The following is a 19,771-nucleotide window of genomic DNA, read 5'->3' as shown; positions in this document are numbered from 1 at the left end:
ATCTGTTTTGCTTTAGAGTACACCCTGAGTAGGTGGATAAAGCCACCACCTCTATACGCTTTGTGATGTTTTCTTAACAAAATAAAAATCTTACTTTAATCTAAGTTTGAGGTTTTTTTTCCTTACAAGATAGATATTTCTTATTAAACAAATGAAATAGAATTAAAGTCTCTGTCTCTGTTCACTTTACAGTATAAATACAAATCAGGTTATGAACAAGACAAGGGCAAACTTGTAGGCTTCCGCAGCCTGCAGGATGATCCCAAACTTGTCCATTATATGCAAGTGGCTAAGATGCAGTCTGATCGTGAATACAAGAAAGCTTATGAGATGAGCAAGACCCATTACCAAACGCCTTCTGATACACTCAGCATTGTGGCAGCTAAGGAGGCACAAGATCGTGTAACCAATACTAACTACAAGCGACTGATTCACCAATATATGCTTCTACCAGATGCAATGAGTTTAGAACTGTACAGAAACATGAATCAGATACAAAGTGACGTAAGTTTCTGTTTTCTTTGTCATTCACAGCTGTGACTTTTTGTGCTGTTTTTTTTTCATTATGGCTGTGTTTTGGAAGCAACAGAATTATTTAAGCCATTTGTAAATTGTAAAACTTTCCTCTGTGTTCTGTTTGGCAGAATGAGTACAAGCAGGACTACAAGGAGTGGTTCAGAGGTATCGGTTGGAGTCCTGTTGGTTCTCTGGATGTGGAGAAATCTAAGAAAGCCACAGAAATTGCAAGTGATCAGAAATATCGCCAGCATCCCAGCATGTTCCCCTTTACAAAACAGAATGATGCCATGGACATGGTCCTTGCAAAGCAGAATGCAAATATAATGAACAAAGTGAGTATTTATAGGCAAAATTAGGCAAACTTTTACATATAATCCATCTCAATCAACAGTCTGTAAGTCTCTGTCACCACCTTTATGTAGCAGTGTTTCCCTGGGAAAAGCAACTGTCACTTACAGGTTCCCCTATTTTCATTTTTTTTGTTGATGAAATCCTCAGTTACTGATAAATAGCATTGATTAAATAAATCTTTTCTCATTTTACTCCTTGCTACCTTTCCAACTTTTCTTCTTCTCGTTCTTGTATAGAATTATTGGCCCTGAAAATCTTGGTAGTTGGACTTCATTAGAAGCAAGACTGGATCCTAATTCAGCTGATTCTGGATTAGGTCATTACATAGTAAAATAGATTTAAGTCAACACCTTCATCTTTTTACCTGTCTGTATCCATATCGAAAAAGCCAGCCTTTATAATTTATATTAACATATCTGATGTTACTTTTTTCAATAGCATGCTTATACTCAAGCTTGGGAGAAGGATAAAACTCAGGTTCATGTGATGCCTGATACACCAGATATTCTACAGGCAAAACAGAACAAGGCGAACTACAGTCAGGTAGAGTTTTTTTAATACTTCCTATTACATTTTACATTAATACCTACTTTCTTCAAATTTAAAGGTATCTCCCATTTCAAAATAAGTAATTAATTTGTATAAGTTAGAATAAACAGAATGCGGGATTTCGAACAGAGGCAAGAATTTTTATGTGAGTAATATTTTCAGAGTAGCAATAAGTACCATCTTCAGGCTAGCAAAGTAACAGCCTAAATTACATTATAATATATGGAAAATATAAGTCCTATTTTTTAAATCTGGATGTGCATAGTCCACACTCTATGCTTACCATAGAAATAAATCATGTAAAAGTCCTTACTGTAAAATTACAAGTTCATTGTGTTCATATTTTTAACTTAACATATGGCAAAAGAAATACATGCAGTGATTCTAACTTTTCTGTCAGCTTTTAAATATGAGAAAGTGACGATTGTGCCAGTATAAAATACTTGGGTTTTGCTTTGCGTGATTGCTCAGGGGAAAATCTTTGACTTGCAAGTGCTTGTACTTAAAATCAACTGTGCACAGACTGAATTGGCTATTAAATGGCTACATTACAGCCTTATTAATTAGAATTTTCTTACACCAGTTGAAAAGCTTTCAGTTATCACGGAGGTATATATTTCAAATTCCCCAGATATGTTTCAAATCCCCAAGATAAGCTACAGTAGGAAGCTGCTGCAGTAAAGAAAAGCTATTTAGTCACTAGCCTAAGACTTGAAAGACTTGTGTTCCTTGCTTATCAGCTTCCCATTTCTCAGTTCCCATTCTAGTAGCCCTTCTCTTATAACTGAAGCCTTTGAGGTGACCAGAATTTGGTAATATGGATCATTAGCATATAAAAATAGAAGGTGACATATGTATTACTAAGACTTTTTAATTAATACTGTTTTCAATTTTAGAAACTATACAAGCTTGGCTGGGAGGAAATGATAAAGAAAGGCTATGACCTCACACCTGAAGCCATTTCAGTCAAAGCTGCCAAAGCTTCAAGGGACATTGCAAGTGATGTAAGCAACATGTCTAATTCAATATGACATACACTTTGTCTAGTTGCTATAACCTATAGTCACACTAGACCAAGATACGCCTCTCTGCTAAGGTGTGACTTGGAGTAAAAAGCAAAATTACTGACAAAACTCTTTCCTGATCTTTTCTGTCAGTGAAGAAAATAATTTAATAAGGGTTGCTCTGCCATCTTGGCAATTCCAGAGATTGTGGTCCATCCATGAAGTGCCTCGTCATACAAAGTTAGGAGTTGTCTGCTCTTTTGGATTTTACATTTTCAGAGCAGCAGCAGATTTGGTCCAATTAGCTGCTCCCAGTGCCTAGACTGAGAAATCCTCTTTACAGCTCTGAAATAGATGTGCCGACACATGTATTGCTGTTGTCATAACTGGATATCAGTACAACTCCTTGCATTTATGGAAGAGATTTTATTAATCTTTAGGAAATATTTAAAATGCTTAAGCATCTGCATTTTTCATTGCTGATTATTTTATTCATCAAAATATTTTGGTGTGTCAGCCTTTGGGAGTTCTGAACAGTGTGACTGTAGGACTCAGATGGCACAGGAGACCATTATAGCCATGCACTCGTCCTCTCCAGGGACTCTATTCCCAGGGAGAGCATTCACTGACACCAAGTGATGCACATTAATCAAGGGGCTACTAAATCTTTACATGAGGTGCCATAACAAGTTGCTCATTTCATTGGTAATGAGAAACATTGAACTGAGTGAATATATTGATATTTTGCTTATATATTTTACCATTGTCTGTTTCTTATTGGAATTTTAGTAATGCAACCTTTATAATTCTAGTACAAGTACAAAGAAGGTTACCGCAAGCAGCAGGGACATCACATCGGATTCCGCAGCCTACAGGATGATCCTAAGATGTTGTGGTCTATGCAAGTAGCTAAGATGCAGAGTGAGAGGGAGTACAAGAAAGATTTTGAAAAATGGAAGACAAAGTTTAATATGCCTGTGGATATGCTAGGCTTCCTTCTGGCTAAGAAATGTCAGGAACTGGTTAGTGATATAGACTACAAACAGATGCTACACCGCTGGACTTGTCTGCCAGACCAGAATGATGTCACCCAGGCAAAGAGAGTCTATGAACTACAGAGTGATGTAAGGTTCCTCTGGATTTAATAATTATTTTTTTTGTAAGATACTTACTGCTTATTGTAAAGTAGCTTTAATAACTCTCTTCTGATGTCAGTATAGATCAGATTGAAGCTAAAATACCAGTTAGCCTTTTGATAGGGTTTGGCAAATGAACAGGGAAATAATCCACTATGGTTTTGATTATTTTCCTTAACAGAATGTGTATAAATCAGATCTGCAATGGCTCAGAGGCCTTGGGTGGAGTCCTTTGGGATCTTTGGAATCTGAAAAGAACAAGAAAGCTTCTGAAATACTGAGTGAAAAGAAGTACCGGCAGCACCCAGATACCATTAAGTTCACAAGTATCCCAGATGCCATGGATATCGTTTTAGCAAAATCTAATGCCAAAAACAGAAGTGATGTAAGTTGCCTCTAGAGACGGAACATGTGATTCAATAGATGAATACATTTGTTAAAAAGATCTCCATATCAGAACATATGCTTAAAATATACAAATATCAGATGTTTACGATTGGTGCCTTACTGCTCAGTTGTCAAGTACTATGCCTTGCTCAGAAGATTAAAGTCTTCAGTGCTGTATTATTCAGTAATAACTGCAAATAAGACCCTTTACTGTGTAGTATGTAAATGTATTGTCATAACACTGTTTCCTTGACATTTCCTAGATGTAAAGTAGAAAAAAAAGTGGTATTTGAGTAAGAAGTCATTGTATTATTTGACTTTAATATCTTGCATTGTTTGCATTGCTCATGCTTGCATAGTACCTCTTTGCTATTGTGGAGAAAAGGTAAACTGAATTTACTGCTATGCATGCGAGCCTTTTATCAGACAAGGTATTTTTTTGTGTGTCTCTCTTCAGATACTGTATAGAGAAGCTTGGGACAAGGACAAGACTCAGGTTCACATTATGCCTGATACTCCTGAAATTTTGCTGGCTAAGTCAAACTTAATTAACACAAGTGATGTAAGTGTGTCTTTACAATGTTTCTTTTATGGAATTTGGAATTACCTGTTGTGGCTTTAGTTTAAAATGTAGCAGAGTAATTCTGCAATTCTAACAGCTGTAAGCACACCTGTGATCTTTTCCTGTGAAATTTGTTATGCACTGGGAAGCCCAAATGGAATTGCTAAAATATAAAGTGGGAGTTGCTAGAATATAAAAAATACCAAGAAAATATTCAACACAAGTTAGCAGTCTTCTCTTTCATCCCTTCTGATCATATTAACATTGTACATACGTGTTCAGTACTTTTTAGTAAGTCTGTCATTCCTATTAAGATGTCTGATTATATTCAATTGCCTCTTTAGAGTTACATAGGATTATGTAATTTACATAAAATTCCTGCTTATAATGGAACAAATATAGACTGCTTGCAAAGGCAAAGAAATGTTAGCAGCTCTATAAAAAGAACTCAAGAACACAAAAATTGAAATTGAAATTGGGTGTAGGGAATCATGGGGTTGTATTATTCACCTCTGTAGAAGACTCTGAATCTTTGAGACTAATATGTTAAGTAAAGAAAATTTTGATCTTGAACGAGTTAATCAGAAAACACAGAGATAGTAATTTTTAAATATTCTATATAACCAGTTACAAAATGTGCATTGTTAAAAGCAAGCTATGGAGTATAATTTCATGAATGAAACTGTTTGGAATCTCATACTTTATTTTCAATAATCAGAGGAGGAAAGTTGTAGTACTGGAAAAACTCTCTAGAGAGCTTTATATGCAATAATTACTTTGAATCCTTCTCCAACAGAAACATTACAAGTTAGGATATGAAGAGCTGAAGAGAAAAGGCTACGATCTTCCTCCTGATGCTATACCCCTCAAGTCAGCAAAAGCATCCAGAGACATAGCTAGTGAAGTAAGTCTTAGAGACTAAATAATGGTGGGGCACAGAGCTGTTACACACTTTTGGATAAAAATGATTTTTATTACAAAAGAGGAGAAGTCTAAAATTTTAACAGTCTTCTATTACTGCCCTCCCCAGAGGTTGTATAATTCTTAATGCTGTAAGGTTAATTACAACTAAATATAATAATTTACAATGTGATAGTATATAACTATAAAAAAAATCAGCTAATATCTTCTGGACATGCAATAAAAGCACCAAAAATTTTGGAAAAATACTCAAAAAACCCAAAATACATAATATATGAAAGTTTTATTCACTCTATTAACAACAGAGAAATTCAAATTGCAGCTGGAAAAGAGATGATAATTATTGTTTATGTATTCAATTAGTATCAATACAAAACTGCATACCGAAAGCAGCTTGGCCACCATATTGGAGCCCGTAACATAGAGGATGATCCGAAGATGATGTGGTCGATGCACGTAGCCAAGATCCAGAGTGACAGGGAGTACAAGAAAGCCTTTGAGAAGACAAAGACACACTTCAGTAGCCCAGTGGACATGCTGGGGATCGTGTTGGCCAAGAAATGTCAGGAGTTGGTGAGCGACATTGATTACAAGCACTCTCTGCATCGGTGGACCTGTCTGCCGGACCAGAACGATGTTGTGCAAGCCAGGAAAGTGTACGACCTTCAGAGTGATGTAAGTTATTCCTTACCGGCTGTGTGAAAGCCAGAAGTCTCTCCTGTGTTCTGTGGTGGGGAGCATAAGTGTGTGGCGATTCTGCGAGAACGAGGCTGTGTTGTGTCCGTTCTGGCTTGCTGGGAGTTGGTGTTGTGAAGGGGCAAGGATGAAGTTTGCGTGGTGTCATCGTTTATGGTCACAGAAGAGTCCTGTCCTGCCTTGAGCATTATGTGGGAGGGTTGTGGCAGGTGGCTAGAGTTCTGTATGGCAGGGGAAGGGCAACGGAGTCAAGTATTTTCTTGTGGAGGACCGACATGGGCAAAGGCGGGGCATGTGTGCGGTGGGGAATGGTGTGAGGAGCGTTAGGTGATGAGGTATAAGGCTCCTCCTGCGGCCCTGGCAGCTGGAGATTGCCAAATGGGGTAGGTCTTTCCCGGGGAGACTCAGAAGATGGGGAGGGCGGGTTTGTGGCTTGTTTGGCACCTGCTTGTGCGGCTGTAGGCACGGGGCGCCCGGTTGTGGGGAGCTGAGCCTAATGGGAGTCACTGTTGTGGCGGCTGGTAGGTTGACGGGGGGAAATGTGTTTTGGTAGGCCGAGCTTCCCTTGGTAGGAGGAGTTGTTGCGGAGAGTAAGGAGGTTGCTGAGCTGCTGTGTGTCCTTGCGTGTCCTTCCAGAATGTGTACAAGTCCGACCTCCTGTGGCTGAGGGGCATTGGCTGGTCCCCAAGTGGTTCCCTGGACGATGAGAAGAATAAGAGGGCGAGCCTCATCCTGAGTGACAAGAAGTATCGGCAGCACCCGGACACCATCAAATTCACGAGCCTTCCTGACTCGATGCCTATGGTTCTGGCAAAGCACAACTCCGACATTATGAACCAAGTGAGCTTTCCTTGTGTGCGCAGCCTGAAGGAAATGAGTGCATTTCCCGGGGCTCTGGGCTCTCTGCTTCCAGGGCCTGGGTTTTGCAAGGGGGGTACTGCATCCTCTTGCGTCGGGGATTTGTGTTGCTTCTTCTAGATCCAATTCTGTTTTGTGTGGTTGGAGCAGCAGTTGGGTGGAGTGTGGGAAAGCAAAGAGTGAAGCAGCAGAAAGTTTTGGGACGAGAAAAGGCGTTCCTGAGTCAGAGCAAAGTAGAGGCCCCTTGCTTCATTTTGCTGAGCTAGTTTGCTCCTTGAGTTTGTTGCCCGGCGCTCGCGTGGTCTTATTTCACGTTGCACTAATTTTTTCAGCGTTCGTACGTATCAGCCTGGGAGAAGGATAAAACCAGTGTTCACATTATGCCGGATACACCTGGCATTTTGCTGGCCCAGCAGAACCAAGCGAACCTCAGCGAGGTAGGTGTTTGAGGTGGGGTTCTGTGTCCATCCGTGAACACTGCTGTGGCCCAGGAAGAAGTGATGCTTGAGAGCAATGCTTGTTTTTCTTTCAGAAACTGTACAAGCTTGCGCTGGAGGAAGAGAAGAAAAAGGGCTATGACATGCGGGCTGATGCCATTCCTATCAAGTCTGCTAAAGCTTCCCGAGATATTGCCAGTGATGTAAGTATGCAGCCGCGCGTGGCAGCACACCCTCTCGGGCAGCGTCCAGGTGGTTGTAGTTGAAGCCCAGGGTTTGCGACCTTAGGTGACTGGAGGCAACACAGCTCTTAGCTGTCTTTACCATTCAGCTAGTGCGTAAACGTGTTGTTTCTGGAGGGAATGCCTGTAGCTGTCCCTGCTCTTGTCATGGGCGTGCATTGTTGCTAGGGCATGTGTAGATAGTGTGGAGAGGGTAGCTGGGAGCTGTGTGATGGATGCAATCCAAAGCAGCATCCCTCCTGGGCTTGTGGGTGCATCCCCTTGTGCCACAGAGTGGATTTTTGAGGTGGTGTGCTGCCCTCAGTCCTGCCAACCTGCACGCCCTTATTGTTGCGGGTACACTGCGGAGCTGGACGTTAGGAAAGAAAACCCACACCAAGTGCTGTGCTACGACCGAGGCGTTTATTGTTTCTGTCTGGACAGGGGACAGGCCCCGTCACTGTAGGCTAGTCATTACTGTGCCCCAGAGTATCTTTTTAGGGCTTAGCTCTGCAGGAGCTGAATGTAGTCTCTTATGTGAGGTTCTGTAGTTCAGGTTTGTTGCCCTCTTGTAAGGTGGTGAGTTCAATCTCTCCTCAGTCTTACTTGGGATTTCAGTAAAAGGTGGGGGAAAAAAGTGTCGTGTTGCCCCTTGTGACTTTCCCAGGCTTAGTGGCTGTAGGCTGGCAGATGAGGACGGACACGGGGCTGGGAGAATAAGCCTCCTGATCAATGTGCAGGCGAGTGTGGCGCAGTGCCGCATGTCAGCTGGTGTGGGCTGTGTGGGTGAGGGCAGACAGGTCTGTGCAGGACGAGGCCCAGGTTGCCTGCTGGAGCTGCCTGGTGGTTTTCCCCGAGTTTTGCATCCCAGCTGCTGAGCTGGCCTCTCTGTGGGGGTGCTTAGGTTGTGTGGAGACCGTGTCAGCTGGCATGCATCGCTCCTGGTTCCTGAGCTGGTGTGGTTGGAGTTGCCATCTGGGGCTCCGTGCGCCTCCTGTGGCCCAGCGTAGGCGTGGGGTGGGATGGAATTGTAGGACGGAGTAGGGATATGCTGCGCTTAGACACCTCTTCACGTGGCGATCTTGCCAGGCTCCGTTAGCAAAGCGCTTGTTCACAGGCATGGCTAGAGAATAGTGCCAGAAGGGAGAAGAGCTGGTCTGAAACTTACTGAGCTTCTTTAACCCTGCAGTACAAGTATAAGGAAGGCTATCGCAAGCAGCTTGGCCACCATATTGGAGCCCGTAACATAGAGGATGATCCGAAGATGATGTGGTCGATGCACGTAGCCAAGATCCAGAGTGACAGGGAGTACAAGAAAGCCTTTGAGAAGACAAAGACACACTTCAGTAGCCCAGTGGACATGCTGGGGATCGTGTTGGCCAAGAAATGTCAGGAGTTGGTGAGCGACATTGATTACAAGCACTCTCTGCATCGGTGGACCTGTCTGCCGGACCAGAACGATGTTGTGCAAGCCAGGAAAGTGTACGACCTTCAGAGTGATGTAAGTTATTCCTTACCGGCTGTGTGAAAGCCAGAAGTCTCTCCTGTGTTCTGTGGTGGGGAGCATAAGTGTGTGGCGATTCTGCGAGAACGAGGCTGTGTTGTGTCCGTTCTGGCTTGCTGGGAGTTGGTGTTGTGAAGGGGCAAGGATGAAGTTTGCGTGGTGTCATCGTTTATGGTCACAGAAGAGTCCTGTCCTGCCTTGAGCATTATGTGGGAGGGTTGTGGCAGGTGGCTAGAGTTCTGTATGGCAAGGGAAGGGCAACGGAGTCAAGTATTTTCTTGTGGAGGACCGACATGGGCAAAGGCGGGGCATGTGTGCGGTGGGGAATGGTGTGAGGAGCGTTAGGTGATGAGGTATAAGGCTCCTCCTGCGGCCCTGGCAGCTGGAGATTGCCAAATGGGGTAGGTCTTTCCCGGGGAGACTCAGAAGATGGGGAAGGGCGGGTTTGTGGCTTGTTTGGCACCTGCTTGTGCGGCTGTAGGCACGGGGAGCCCGGTTGTGGGGAGCTGAGCCTAATGGGAGTCACTGTTGTGGTGGCTGGTAGGTTGACGGGGGGAAATGTGTTTTGGTAGGCCGAGCTTCCCTTGGTAGGAGGAGTTGTTGCGGGGAGTAAGGAGGTTGCTGAGCTGCTGTGTGTCCTTGCGTGTCCTTCCAGAATGTGTACAAGTCCGACCTCCTGTGGCTGAGGGGCATTGGCTGGTCCCCAAGTGGTTCCCTGGACGATGAGAAGAATAAGAGGGCGGGCCTCATCCTGAGTGACAAGAAGTATCGGCAGCACCCGGACACCATCAAATTCACGAGCCTTCCTGACTCGATGCCTATGGTTCTGGCAAAGCACAACTCCGACATTATGAACCAAGTGAGCTTTCCTTGTGTGCGCAGCCTGAAGGAAATGAGTGCATTTCCCGGGGCTCTGGGCTCTCTGCTTCCAGGGCCTGGGTTTTGCAAGGGGGGTACTGCATCCTCTTGCGTCGGGGATTTGTGTTGCTTCTTCTAGATCCAATTCTGTTTTGTGTGGTTGGAGCAGCAGTTGGGTGGAGTGTGGGAAAGCAAAGAGTGAAGCAGCAGAAAGTTTTGGGACGAGAAAAGGCGTTCCTGAGTCAGAGCAAAGTAGAGGCCCCTTGCTTCATTTTGCTGAGCTAGTTTGCTCCTTGAGTTTGTTGCCCGGCGCTCGCGTGGTCTTATTTCACGTTGCACTAATTTTTTCAGCGTTCGTACGTATCAGCCTGGGAGAAGGATAAAACCAGTGTTCACATTATGCCGGATACACCTGGCATTTTGCTGGCCCAGCAGAACCAAGCGAACCTCAGCGAGGTAGGTGTTTGAGGTGGGGTTCTGTGTCCATCCGTGAACACTGCTGTGGCCCAGGAAGAAGTGATGCTTGAGAGCAATGCTTGTTTTTCTTTCAGAAACTGTACAAGCTTGCGCTGGAGGAAGAGAAGAAAAAGGGCTATGACATGCGGGCTGATGCCATTCCTATCAAGTCTGCTAAAGCTTCCCGAGATATTGCCAGTGATGTAAGTATGCAGCCGCGCGTGGCAGCACACCCTCTCGGGCAGCGTCCAGGTGGTTGTAGTTGAAGCCCAGGGTTTGCGACCTTAGGTGACTGGAGGCAACACAGCTCTTAGCTGTCTTTACCATTCAGCTAGTGCGTAAACGTGTTGTTTCTGGAGGGAATGCCTGTAGCTGTCCCTGCTCTTGTCATGGGCGTGCATTGTTGCTAGGGCATGTGTAGATAGTGTGGAGAGGGTAGCTGGGAGCTGTGTGATGGATGCAATCCAAAGCAGCATCCCTCCTGGGCTTGTGGGTGCATCCCCTTGTGCCACAGAGTGGATTTTTGAGGTGGTGTGCTGCCCTCAGTCCTGCCAACCTGCACGCCCTTATTGTTGCGGGTCCACTGCAGAGCTGGACGTTAGGAAAGAAAACCCACACCAAGTGCTGTGCTACGACCGAGGCGTTTATTGTTTCTGTCTGGACAGGGGACAGGCCCCGTCACTGTAGGCTAGTCATTACTGTGCCCCAGAGTATCTTTTTAGGGCTTAGCTCTGCAGGAGCTGAATGTAGTCTCTTATGTGAGGTTCTGTAGTTCAGGTTTGTTGCCCTCTTGTAAGGTGGTGAGTTCAATCTCTCCTCAGTCTTACTTGGGATTTCAGTAAAAGGTGGGGGAAAAAAGTGTCGTGTTGCCCCTTGTGACTTTCCCAGGCTTAGTGGCTGTAGGCTGGCAGATGAGGACGGACACGGGGCTGGGAGAATAAGCCTCCTGATCAATGTGCAGGCGAGTGTGGCGCAGTGCCGCATGTCAGCTGGTGTGGGCTGTGTGGGTGAGGGCAGACAGGTCTGTGCAGGACGAGGCCCAGGTTGCCTGCTGGAGCTGCCTGGTGGTTTTCCCCGAGTTTTGCATCCCAGCTGCTGAGCTGGCCTCTCTGTGGGGGTGCTTAGGTTGTGTGGAGACCGTGTCAGCTGGCATGCATCGCTCCTGGTTCCTGAGCTGGTGTGGTTGGAGTTGCCATCTGGGGCTCCGTGCGCCTCCTGTGGCCCAGCGTAGGCGTGGGGTGGGATGGAATTGTAGGACGGAGTAGGGATATGCTGCGCTTAGACACCTCTTCACGTGGCGATCTTGCCAGGCTCCGTTAGCAAAGCGCTCGTTCACAGGCAGGGCTAGAGAATAGTGCCAGAAGGGAGAAGAGCTGGTCTGAAACTTACTGAGCTTCTTTAACCCTGCAGTACAAGTATAAGGAAGGCTATCGCAAGCAGCTTGGCCACCATATTGGAGCCCGTAACATAGAGGATGATCCGAAGATGATGTGGTCGATGCACGTAGCCAAGATCCAGAGTGACAGGGAGTACAAGAAAGCCTTTGAGAAGACAAAGACACACTTCAGTAGCCCAGTGGACATGCTGGGGATCGTGTTGGCCAAGAAATGTCAGGAGTTGGTGAGCGACATTGATTACAAGCACTCTCTGCATCGGTGGACCTGTCTGCCGGACCAGAACGATGTTGTGCAAGCCAGGAAAGTGTACGACCTTCAGAGTGATGTAAGTTATTCCTTACCGGCTGTGTGAAAGCCAGAAGTCTCTCCTGTGTTCTGTGGTGGGGAGCATAAGTGTGTGGCGATTCTGCGAGAACGAGGCTGTGTTGTGTCCGTTCTGGCTTGCTGGGAGTTGGTGTTGTGAAGGGGCAAGGATGAAGTTTGCGTGGTGTCATCGTTTATGGTCACAGAAGAGTCCTGTCCTGCCTTGAGCATTATGTGGGAGGGTTGTGGCAGGTGGCTAGAGTTCTGTATGGCAGGGGAAGGGCAACGGAGTCAAGTATTTTCTTGTGGAGGACCGACATGGGCAAAGGCAGGGCATGTGTGCGGTGGGGAATGGTGTGAGGAGCGTTAGGTGATGAGGTATAAGGCTCCTCCTGCGGCCCTGGCAGCTGGAGATTGCCAAATGGGGTAGGTCTTTCCCGGGGAGACTCAGAAGATGGGGAGGGCGGGTTTGTGGCTTGTTTGGCACCTGCTTGTGCGGCTGTAGGCACGGGGCGCCCGGTTGTGGGGAGCTGAGCTTAATGGGAGTCACTGTTGTGGTGGCTGGTAGGTTGACGGGGGGAAATGTGTTTTGGTAGGCCGAGCTTCCCTTGGTAGGAGGAGTTGTTGTGGAGAGTAAGGAGGTTGCTGAGCTGCTGTGTGTCCTTGCGTGTCCTTCCAGAATGTGTACAAGTCCGACCTCCTGTGGCTGAGGGGCATTGGCTGGTCCCCAAGTGGTTCCCTGGACGATGAGAAGAATAAGAGGGCGAGCCTCATCCTGAGTGACAAGAAGTATCGGCAGCACCCGGACACCATCAAATTCACGAGCCTTCCTGACTCGATGCCTATGGTTCTGGCAAAGCACAACTCCGACATTATGAACCAAGTGAGCTTTCCTTGTGTGCGCAGCCTGAAGGAAATGAGTGCATTTCCCGGGGCTCTGGGCTCTCTGCTTCCAGGGCCTGGGTTTTGCAAGGGGGGTACTGCATCCTCTTGCGTCGGGGATTTGTGTTGCTTCTTCTAGATCCAATTCTGTTTTGTGTGGTTGGAGCAGCAGTTGGGTGGAGTGTGGGAAAGCAAAGAGTGAAGCAGCAGAAAGTTTTGGGACGAGAAAAGGCGTTCCTGAGTCAGAGCAAAGTAGAGGCCCCTTGCTTCATTTTGCTGAGCTAGTTTGCTCCTTGAGTTTGTTGCCCGGCGCTCGCGTGGTCTTATTTCACGTTGCACTAATTTTTTCAGCGTTCGTACGTATCAGCCTGGGAGAAGGATAAAACCAGTGTTCACATTATGCCGGATACACCTGGCATTTTGCTGGCCCAGCAGAACCAAGCGAACCTCAGCGAGGTAGGTGTTTGAGGTGGGGTTCTGTGTCCATCCATGAACACTGCTGTGGCCCAGGAAGAAGTGATGCTTGAGAGCAATGCTTGTTTTTCTTTCAGAAACTGTACAAGCTTGCGCTGGAGGAAGAGAAGAAAAAGGGCTATGACATGCGGGCTGATGCCATTCCTATCAAGTCTGCTAAAGCTTCCCGAGATATTGCCAGTGATGTAAGTATGCAGCCGCGCGTGGCAGCACACCCTCTCGGGCAGCGTCCAGGTGGTTGTAGTTGAAGCCCAGGGTTTGCGACCTTAGGTGACTGGAGGCAACACAGCTCTTAGCTGTCTTTACCATTCAGCTAGTGCGTAAACGTGTTGTTTCTGGAGGGAATGCCTGTAGCTGTCCCTGCTCTTGTCATGGGCGTGCATTGTTGCTAGGGCATGTGTAGATAGTGTGGAGAGGGTAGCTGGGAGCTGTGTGATGGATGCAATCCAAAGCAGCATCCCTCCTGGGCTTGTGGGTGCATCCCCTTGTGCCACAGAGTGGATTTTTGAGGTGGTGTGCTGCCCTCAGTCCTGCCAACCTGCACGCCCTTATTGTTGCGGGTCCACTGCAGAGCTGGACGTTAGGAAAGAAAACCCACACCAAGTGCTGTGCTACGACCGAGGCGTTTATTGTTTCTGTCTGGACAGGGGACAGGCCCCGTCACTGTAGGCTAGTCATTACTGTGCCCCAGAGTATCTTTTTAGGGCTTAGCTCTGCAGGAGCTGAATGTAGTCTCTTATGTGAGGTTCTGTAGTTCAGGTTTGTTGCCCTCTTGTAAGGTGGTGAGTTCAATCTCTCCTCAGTCTTACTTGGGATTTCAGTAAAAGGTGGGGGAAAAAAGTGTCGTGTTGCCCCTTGTGACTTTCCCAGGCTTAGTGGCTGTAGGCTGGCAGATGAGGACGGACACGGGGCTGGGAGAATAAGCCTCCTGATCAATGTGCGGGCGAGTGTGGCGCAGTGCCGCATGTCAGCTGGTGTGGGCTGTGTGGGTGAGGGCAGACAGGTCTGTGCAGGACGAGGCCCAGGTTGCCTGCTGGAGCTGCCTGGTGGTTTTCCCCGAGTTTTGCATCCCAGCTGCTGAGCTGGCCTCTCTGTGGGGGTGCTTAGGTTGTGTGGAGACCGTGTCAGCTGGCATGCATCGCTCCTGGTTCCTGAGCTGGTGTGGTTGGAGTTGCCATCTGGGGCTCCGTGCGCCTCCTGTGGCCCAGCGTAGGCGTGGGGTGGGATGGAATTGTAGGACGGAGTAGGGATATGCTGCGCTTAGACACCTCTTCACGTGGCGATCTTGCCAGGCTCCGTTAGCAAAGCGCTTGTTCACAGGCATGGCTAGAGAATAGTGCCAGAAGGGAGAAGAGCTGGTCTGAAACTTACTGAGCTTCTTTAACCCTGCAGTACAAGTATAAGGAAGGCTATCGCAAGCAGCTTGGCCACCATATTGGAGCCCGTAACATAGAGGATGATCCGAAGATGATGTGGTCGATGCACGTAGCCAAGATCCAGAGTGACAGGGAGTACAAGAAAGCCTTTGAGAAGACAAAGACACACTTCAGTAGCCCAGTGGACATGCTGGGGATCGTGTTGGCCAAGAAATGTCAGGAGTTGGTGAGCGACATTGATTACAAGCACTCTCTGCATCGGTGGACCTGTCTGCCGGACCAGAACGATGTTGTGCAAGCCAGGAAAGTGTACGACCTTCAGAGTGATGTAAGTTATTCCTTACCGGCTGTGTGAAAGCCAGAAGTCTCTCCTGTGTTCTGTGGTGGGGAGCATAAGTGTGTGGCGATTCTGCGAGAACGAGGCTGTGTTGTGTCCGTTCTGGCTTGCTGGGAGTTGGTGTTGTGAAGGGGCAAGGATGAAGTTTGCGTGGTGTCATCGTTTATGGTCACAGAAGAGTCCTGTCCTGCCTTGAGCATTATGTGGGAGGGTTGTGGCAGGTGGCTAGAGTTCTGTATGGCAGGGGAAGGGCAACGGAGTCAAGTATTTTCTTGTGGAGGACCGACATGGGCAAAGGCGGGGCATGTGTGCGGTGGGGAATGGTGTGAGGAGCGTTAGGTGATGAGGTATAAGGCTCCTCCTGCGGCCCTGGCAGCTGGAGATTGCCAAATGGGGTAGGTCTTTCCCGGGGAGACTCAGAAGATGGGGAAGGGAGGGTTTGTGGCTTGTTTGGCACCTGCTTGTGCGGCTGTAGGCACGGGGAGCCCGGTTGTGGGGAGCTGAGCCTAATGGGAGTCACTGTTGTGGTGGCTGGTAGGTTGACGGGGGGAAATGTGTTTTGGTAGGCCGAGCTTCCCTTGGTAGGAGGAGTTGTTGCGGAGAGTAAGGAGGTTGCTGAGCTGCTGTGTGTCCTTGCGTGTCCTTCCAGAATGTGTACAAGTCCGACCTCCTGTGGCTGAGGGGCATTGGCTGGTCCCCAAGTGGTTCCCTGGACGATGAGAAGAATAAGAGGGCGGGCCTCATCCTGAGTGACAAGAAGTATCGGCAGCACCCGGACACCATCAAATTCACGAGCCTTCCTGACTCGATGCCTATGGTTCTGGCAAAGCACAACTCCGACATTATGAACCAAGTGAGCTTTCCTTGTGTGCGCAGCCTGAAGGAAATGAGTGCATTTCCCGGGGCTCTGGGCTCTCTGCTTCCAGGGCCTGGGTTTTGCAAGGGGGGTACTGCATCCTCTTGCGTCGGGGATTTGTGTTGCTTCTTCTAGATCCAATTCTGTTTTGTGTGGTTGGAGCAGCAGTTGGGTGGAGTGTGGGAAAGCAAAGAGTGAAGCAGCAGAAAGTTTTGGGATGAGAAAAGGCGTTCCTGAGTCGGAGCAAAGTAGAGGCCCCTTGCTTCATTTTGCTGAGCTAGTTTGCTCCTTGAGTTTGTTGCCCGGCGCTCGCGTGGTCTTATTTCACGTTGCACTAATTTTTTCAGCGTTCGTACGTATCAGCCTGGGAGAAGGATAAAACCAGTGTTCACATTATGCCGGATACACCTGGCATTTTGCTGGCCCAGCAGAACCAAGCGAACCTCAGCGAGGTAGGTGTTTGAGGTGGGGTTCTGTGTCCATCCGTGAACACTGCTGTGGCCCAGGAAGAAGTGATGCTTGAGAGCAATGCTTGTTTTTCTTTCAGAAACTGTACAAGCTTGCGCTGGAGGAAGAGAAGAAAAAGGGCTATGACATGCGGGCTGATGCCATTCCTATCAAGTCTGCTAAAGCTTCCCGAGATATTGCCAGTGATGTAAGTATGCAGCCGCGCGTGGCAGCACACCCTCTCGGGCAGCGTCCAGGTGGTTGTAGTTGAAGCCCAGGGTTTGCGACCTTAGGTGACTGGAGGCAACACAGTTCTTAGCTGTCTTTACCATTCAGCTAGTGCGTAAACGTGTTGTTTCTGGAGGGAATGCCTGTAGCTGTCCCTGCTCTCTCCGCCTGTCTCCATATCAGACGTGCTCCAGCCCTTGGGTCATTTTTGTGGCCTCCTCTGGACTCTCTCCAACAGCTCCATGTCCTTCTTGTCCAGGGGACCCCCGAGCTGGACGCAGCACTGCAGGGGGGCCTCATGAGAGCTGAGCAGAAGTGGAAAATCCCCTCCTCAACCTGCTGGTCATGCTGCCGGTGATACAGTCCAGGACGTGGTTGGCATTTTATCTCCTCAGTAGATTGAACAAGAATTTATTTGGCTGTCATACTTGAAGGTCACTAATTGATTTTTTATGTAGGGGATATTTCTTGAACTTTGGGCCTTTCATATTGCTGCCATAATTTGGAGAATTTTTTTACTCTCAGTTACAGGGCGGTATCTCTTAATATGTAGGTCAGGGAGTTTGAAAATGTGAAGGTCATATCAGGTAGATAATATTGTGTGAATCCTTTTGTAGCTTTACACTGCAGTTCATCAGCAGAATACTTTCTCACTCTAAAGTCTCTGTGATTTCAATTACTAAGTTCCCTGGAGGTTGTGCCACATGGACTGCTATGGACATAGAGAATACTAAACTAAAACTCACTGAACATTTTTTTTGCCTGTAGTACAAGTATAAGGAAGGCTATCGCAAGCAGCTTGGCCACCATATTGGAGCCCGTAACATAGAGGATGATCCGAAGATGATGTGGTCGATGCACGTAGCCAAGATCCAGAGTGACAGGGAGTACAAGAAAGCCTTTGAGAAGACAAAGACACACTTCAGTAGCCCAGTGGACATGCTGGGGATCGTGTTGGCCAAGAAATGTCAGGAGCTGGTGAGCGACATTGATTACCGCCACTATCTGCATCAGTGGATCTGTCTGCCGGACCAGAACGATGTTATCCACGCTAAGAAGGCCTATGATCTACAGAGTGATGTAAGCTCTTTTTGGTTTAATTTTTGGTGAGGAATGTATTGATATTTTACATACATGGGCCAGGCCATCACATAGCTATGTCGTAGAAACAAATTTTCAAGACTGCTTTATACGTTTTGTGGCTAATTGAAACTCACATCTCCAATAGGATATGTTAACTAATTGATATTTAAATTAATTTCTGTAATTCCAGAATTTGAGCCATTCTGTGAAACTTGGATAATGGTTTCATTCTTAATGTAGATGAAATGCAGTAATTTTTTCTAAGATTTTCTCTGGGGTTTTGAATGTATTTGAATTAAAAATTGATAGTGACGTTACTTAACTGTCAAAAGACGCACCATATAAATTGCAGCATTATTATTATTGTTGTTGTTGTTGTGGTGGTTGTTGTTGTTGTTGATATTATTATTATGACCTGTGTATTTTTTTTGTAATAGAATTGCTACAAGTCTGACCTTGAATGGTTGCGGGGCATTGGTTGGGTCCCGATTGGTTCCTTGGAAGTTGAAAAAGCCAAGAAGGCTGGAGAGATCCTGAGTGATAAAATATACCGTCAGCCTCCAGACACAATCAAGTTTACTAGTGTCACTGATTCTCTAGAGATGGTCTTAGCCAAGCAGAATGCGGAGACGATGAATAAGGTGAGTCTTCATTTGATTAGGTAACATGTCATCAGTCTCCGCCTGAACCCTGGAGACAGTCTGAAAATAGAATGATCACAAATAATGCTGAAGTTCAGAGATGATGCATTTTCAGATAGCATGCTTTCTTCATTTGAGTTGAAACTATTAGGCCATGTAATGTATGACTCATCTTTGTCATGATATTCTGCATATTACATTTTAATCTTTTCTTTGACATGTCTGTGCACTGAGGAGTAATAATGCTTTGGTTTATTCCTTATTCTTAAGTAATGTGGCAGTTTTCTAAGTGTTGTTAAATTTCTGCAGATAAATTCTTTTTTTAATAATGGTACCTCTACCTGATTAAATACAAACCTGTTTATCCATGCTATATTTCCTAATTTTACCTAGTTTGCTCTGTTTTACCTGATTAATGAGATATTAACTCATTTTGGAATGCAGTATTAATATCTTCCTGTATTCTTTCTTAGCGTTTATACACTGAAGCATGGAATAAAGATAAGACCATGGTTCATGTCATGCCTGACACACCTGAGATCCTGCTAGCTAAACAAAACCAATTAAACTACAGTCAGGTGAGTAACAATAAAGAGTGGAATTAAAGGATTTCTGACAAGTACAATTTTGTCATCTCTGACTTATTAATTAATATTATCATATTGTTGAGTTGTTTAGTTTCACAAATTGTCAACTGCACTGCTAAAATCAGAGTTGTTCTTTTTCTAGAATTTACTTCCTGGGTATCTAGTCAGGCTTTTAAAATATATGATCTGTCATAAATGAGACATAATTTCTATAGCAAGGGATGGAAATGAATAATATAATTTTTAGAGTATTCCTTTCCTAAATGATTTCCAGTTTCCACGCGTCTACAATACAATTACAAGATCTTTGAAATCTGCATTTTTTTTTATTTTCTAGAGAAGATAGCACTATGCTCAGATATTTAAGTTGTCTGAACATTAACAATATTGTTTAGGGACTTAATTTGTTTTATTACACAGACGTGCTTAACTGAAGTGTAATTTTCTTTTTGAAACAAGAATGTGAATGTTTTTCTCACAGAAAATGTACAAACTAGCTTTGGAGGAATCGAAGAAGAAGGGTCATGATTTGCGTTTCGATGCCATTCCTATTCAAGCTGCCAGAGCATCCAGAGAGATCGCCAGTGATGTAAGCAGTTTTTTTATTGTGTCTGTATGGATTTAGTAATGGAAAAGAATCACAGTGTTAGTGTAATACCTTAAGTTTATAGAATAGATAATACTGAAATCCAGTGATTCTA

General features: G+C 45.9%; 1 protein-coding gene across 40 annotated transcripts in view; it reads left to right on the top strand.

The window, feature by feature from the left end:
* NEB (nebulin) overlaps nt 1–19,771 on the top strand; it is a 124,647-nt gene that overhangs the window by 33,821 nt on the left and 71,055 nt on the right. For 39 of the 40 annotated variants that reach the window (XM_075757323.1, XM_075757322.1, XM_075757315.1 and 36 more), the window contains exons 36-63: nt 193–504; nt 645–851; nt 1,309–1,413; nt 2,316–2,423; nt 3,236–3,547; nt 3,741–3,944; nt 4,404–4,508; nt 5,305–5,412; nt 5,793–6,104; nt 6,762–6,965; nt 7,316–7,420; nt 7,516–7,623; nt 8,831–9,142; nt 9,801–10,004; nt 10,355–10,459; nt 10,555–10,662; nt 11,870–12,181; nt 12,839–13,042; nt 13,393–13,497; nt 13,593–13,700; nt 14,908–15,219; nt 15,878–16,081; nt 16,432–16,536; nt 16,632–16,739; nt 17,528–17,839; nt 18,280–18,483; nt 18,957–19,061; nt 19,552–19,659. In XM_075757323.1, coding sequence (XP_075613438.1) covers nt 193–504; nt 645–851; nt 1,309–1,413; nt 2,316–2,423; nt 3,236–3,547; nt 3,741–3,944; nt 4,404–4,508; nt 5,305–5,412; nt 5,793–6,104; nt 6,762–6,965; nt 7,316–7,420; nt 7,516–7,623; nt 8,831–9,142; nt 9,801–10,004; nt 10,355–10,459; nt 10,555–10,662; nt 11,870–12,181; nt 12,839–13,042; nt 13,393–13,497; nt 13,593–13,700; nt 14,908–15,219; nt 15,878–16,081; nt 16,432–16,536; nt 16,632–16,739; nt 17,528–17,839; nt 18,280–18,483; nt 18,957–19,061; nt 19,552–19,659 — 5,106 coding nt within the window. The remainder of the gene's footprint in view (nt 1–192; nt 505–644; nt 852–1,308; nt 1,414–2,315; nt 2,424–3,235; nt 3,548–3,740; nt 3,945–4,403; nt 4,509–5,304; nt 5,413–5,792; nt 6,105–6,761; nt 6,966–7,315; nt 7,421–7,515; nt 7,624–8,830; nt 9,143–9,800; nt 10,005–10,354; nt 10,460–10,554; nt 10,663–11,869; nt 12,182–12,838; nt 13,043–13,392; nt 13,498–13,592; nt 13,701–14,907; nt 15,220–15,877; nt 16,082–16,431; nt 16,537–16,631; nt 16,740–17,527; nt 17,840–18,279; nt 18,484–18,956; nt 19,062–19,551; nt 19,660–19,771) is intronic. The other variant, XM_075757338.1, reaches the window with a different exon arrangement.

This window comes from Balearica regulorum, chromosome 6 (genome assembly GCF_011004875.1).
Source record: "Balearica regulorum gibbericeps isolate bBalReg1 chromosome 6, bBalReg1.pri, whole genome shotgun sequence".
Lineage (NCBI taxonomy): Eukaryota > Metazoa > Chordata > Aves > Gruiformes > Gruidae > Balearica > Balearica regulorum.
Note: the sequence above shows the minus strand (reverse complement) of the source record. Positions and strands in the feature narration are given on the sequence as shown.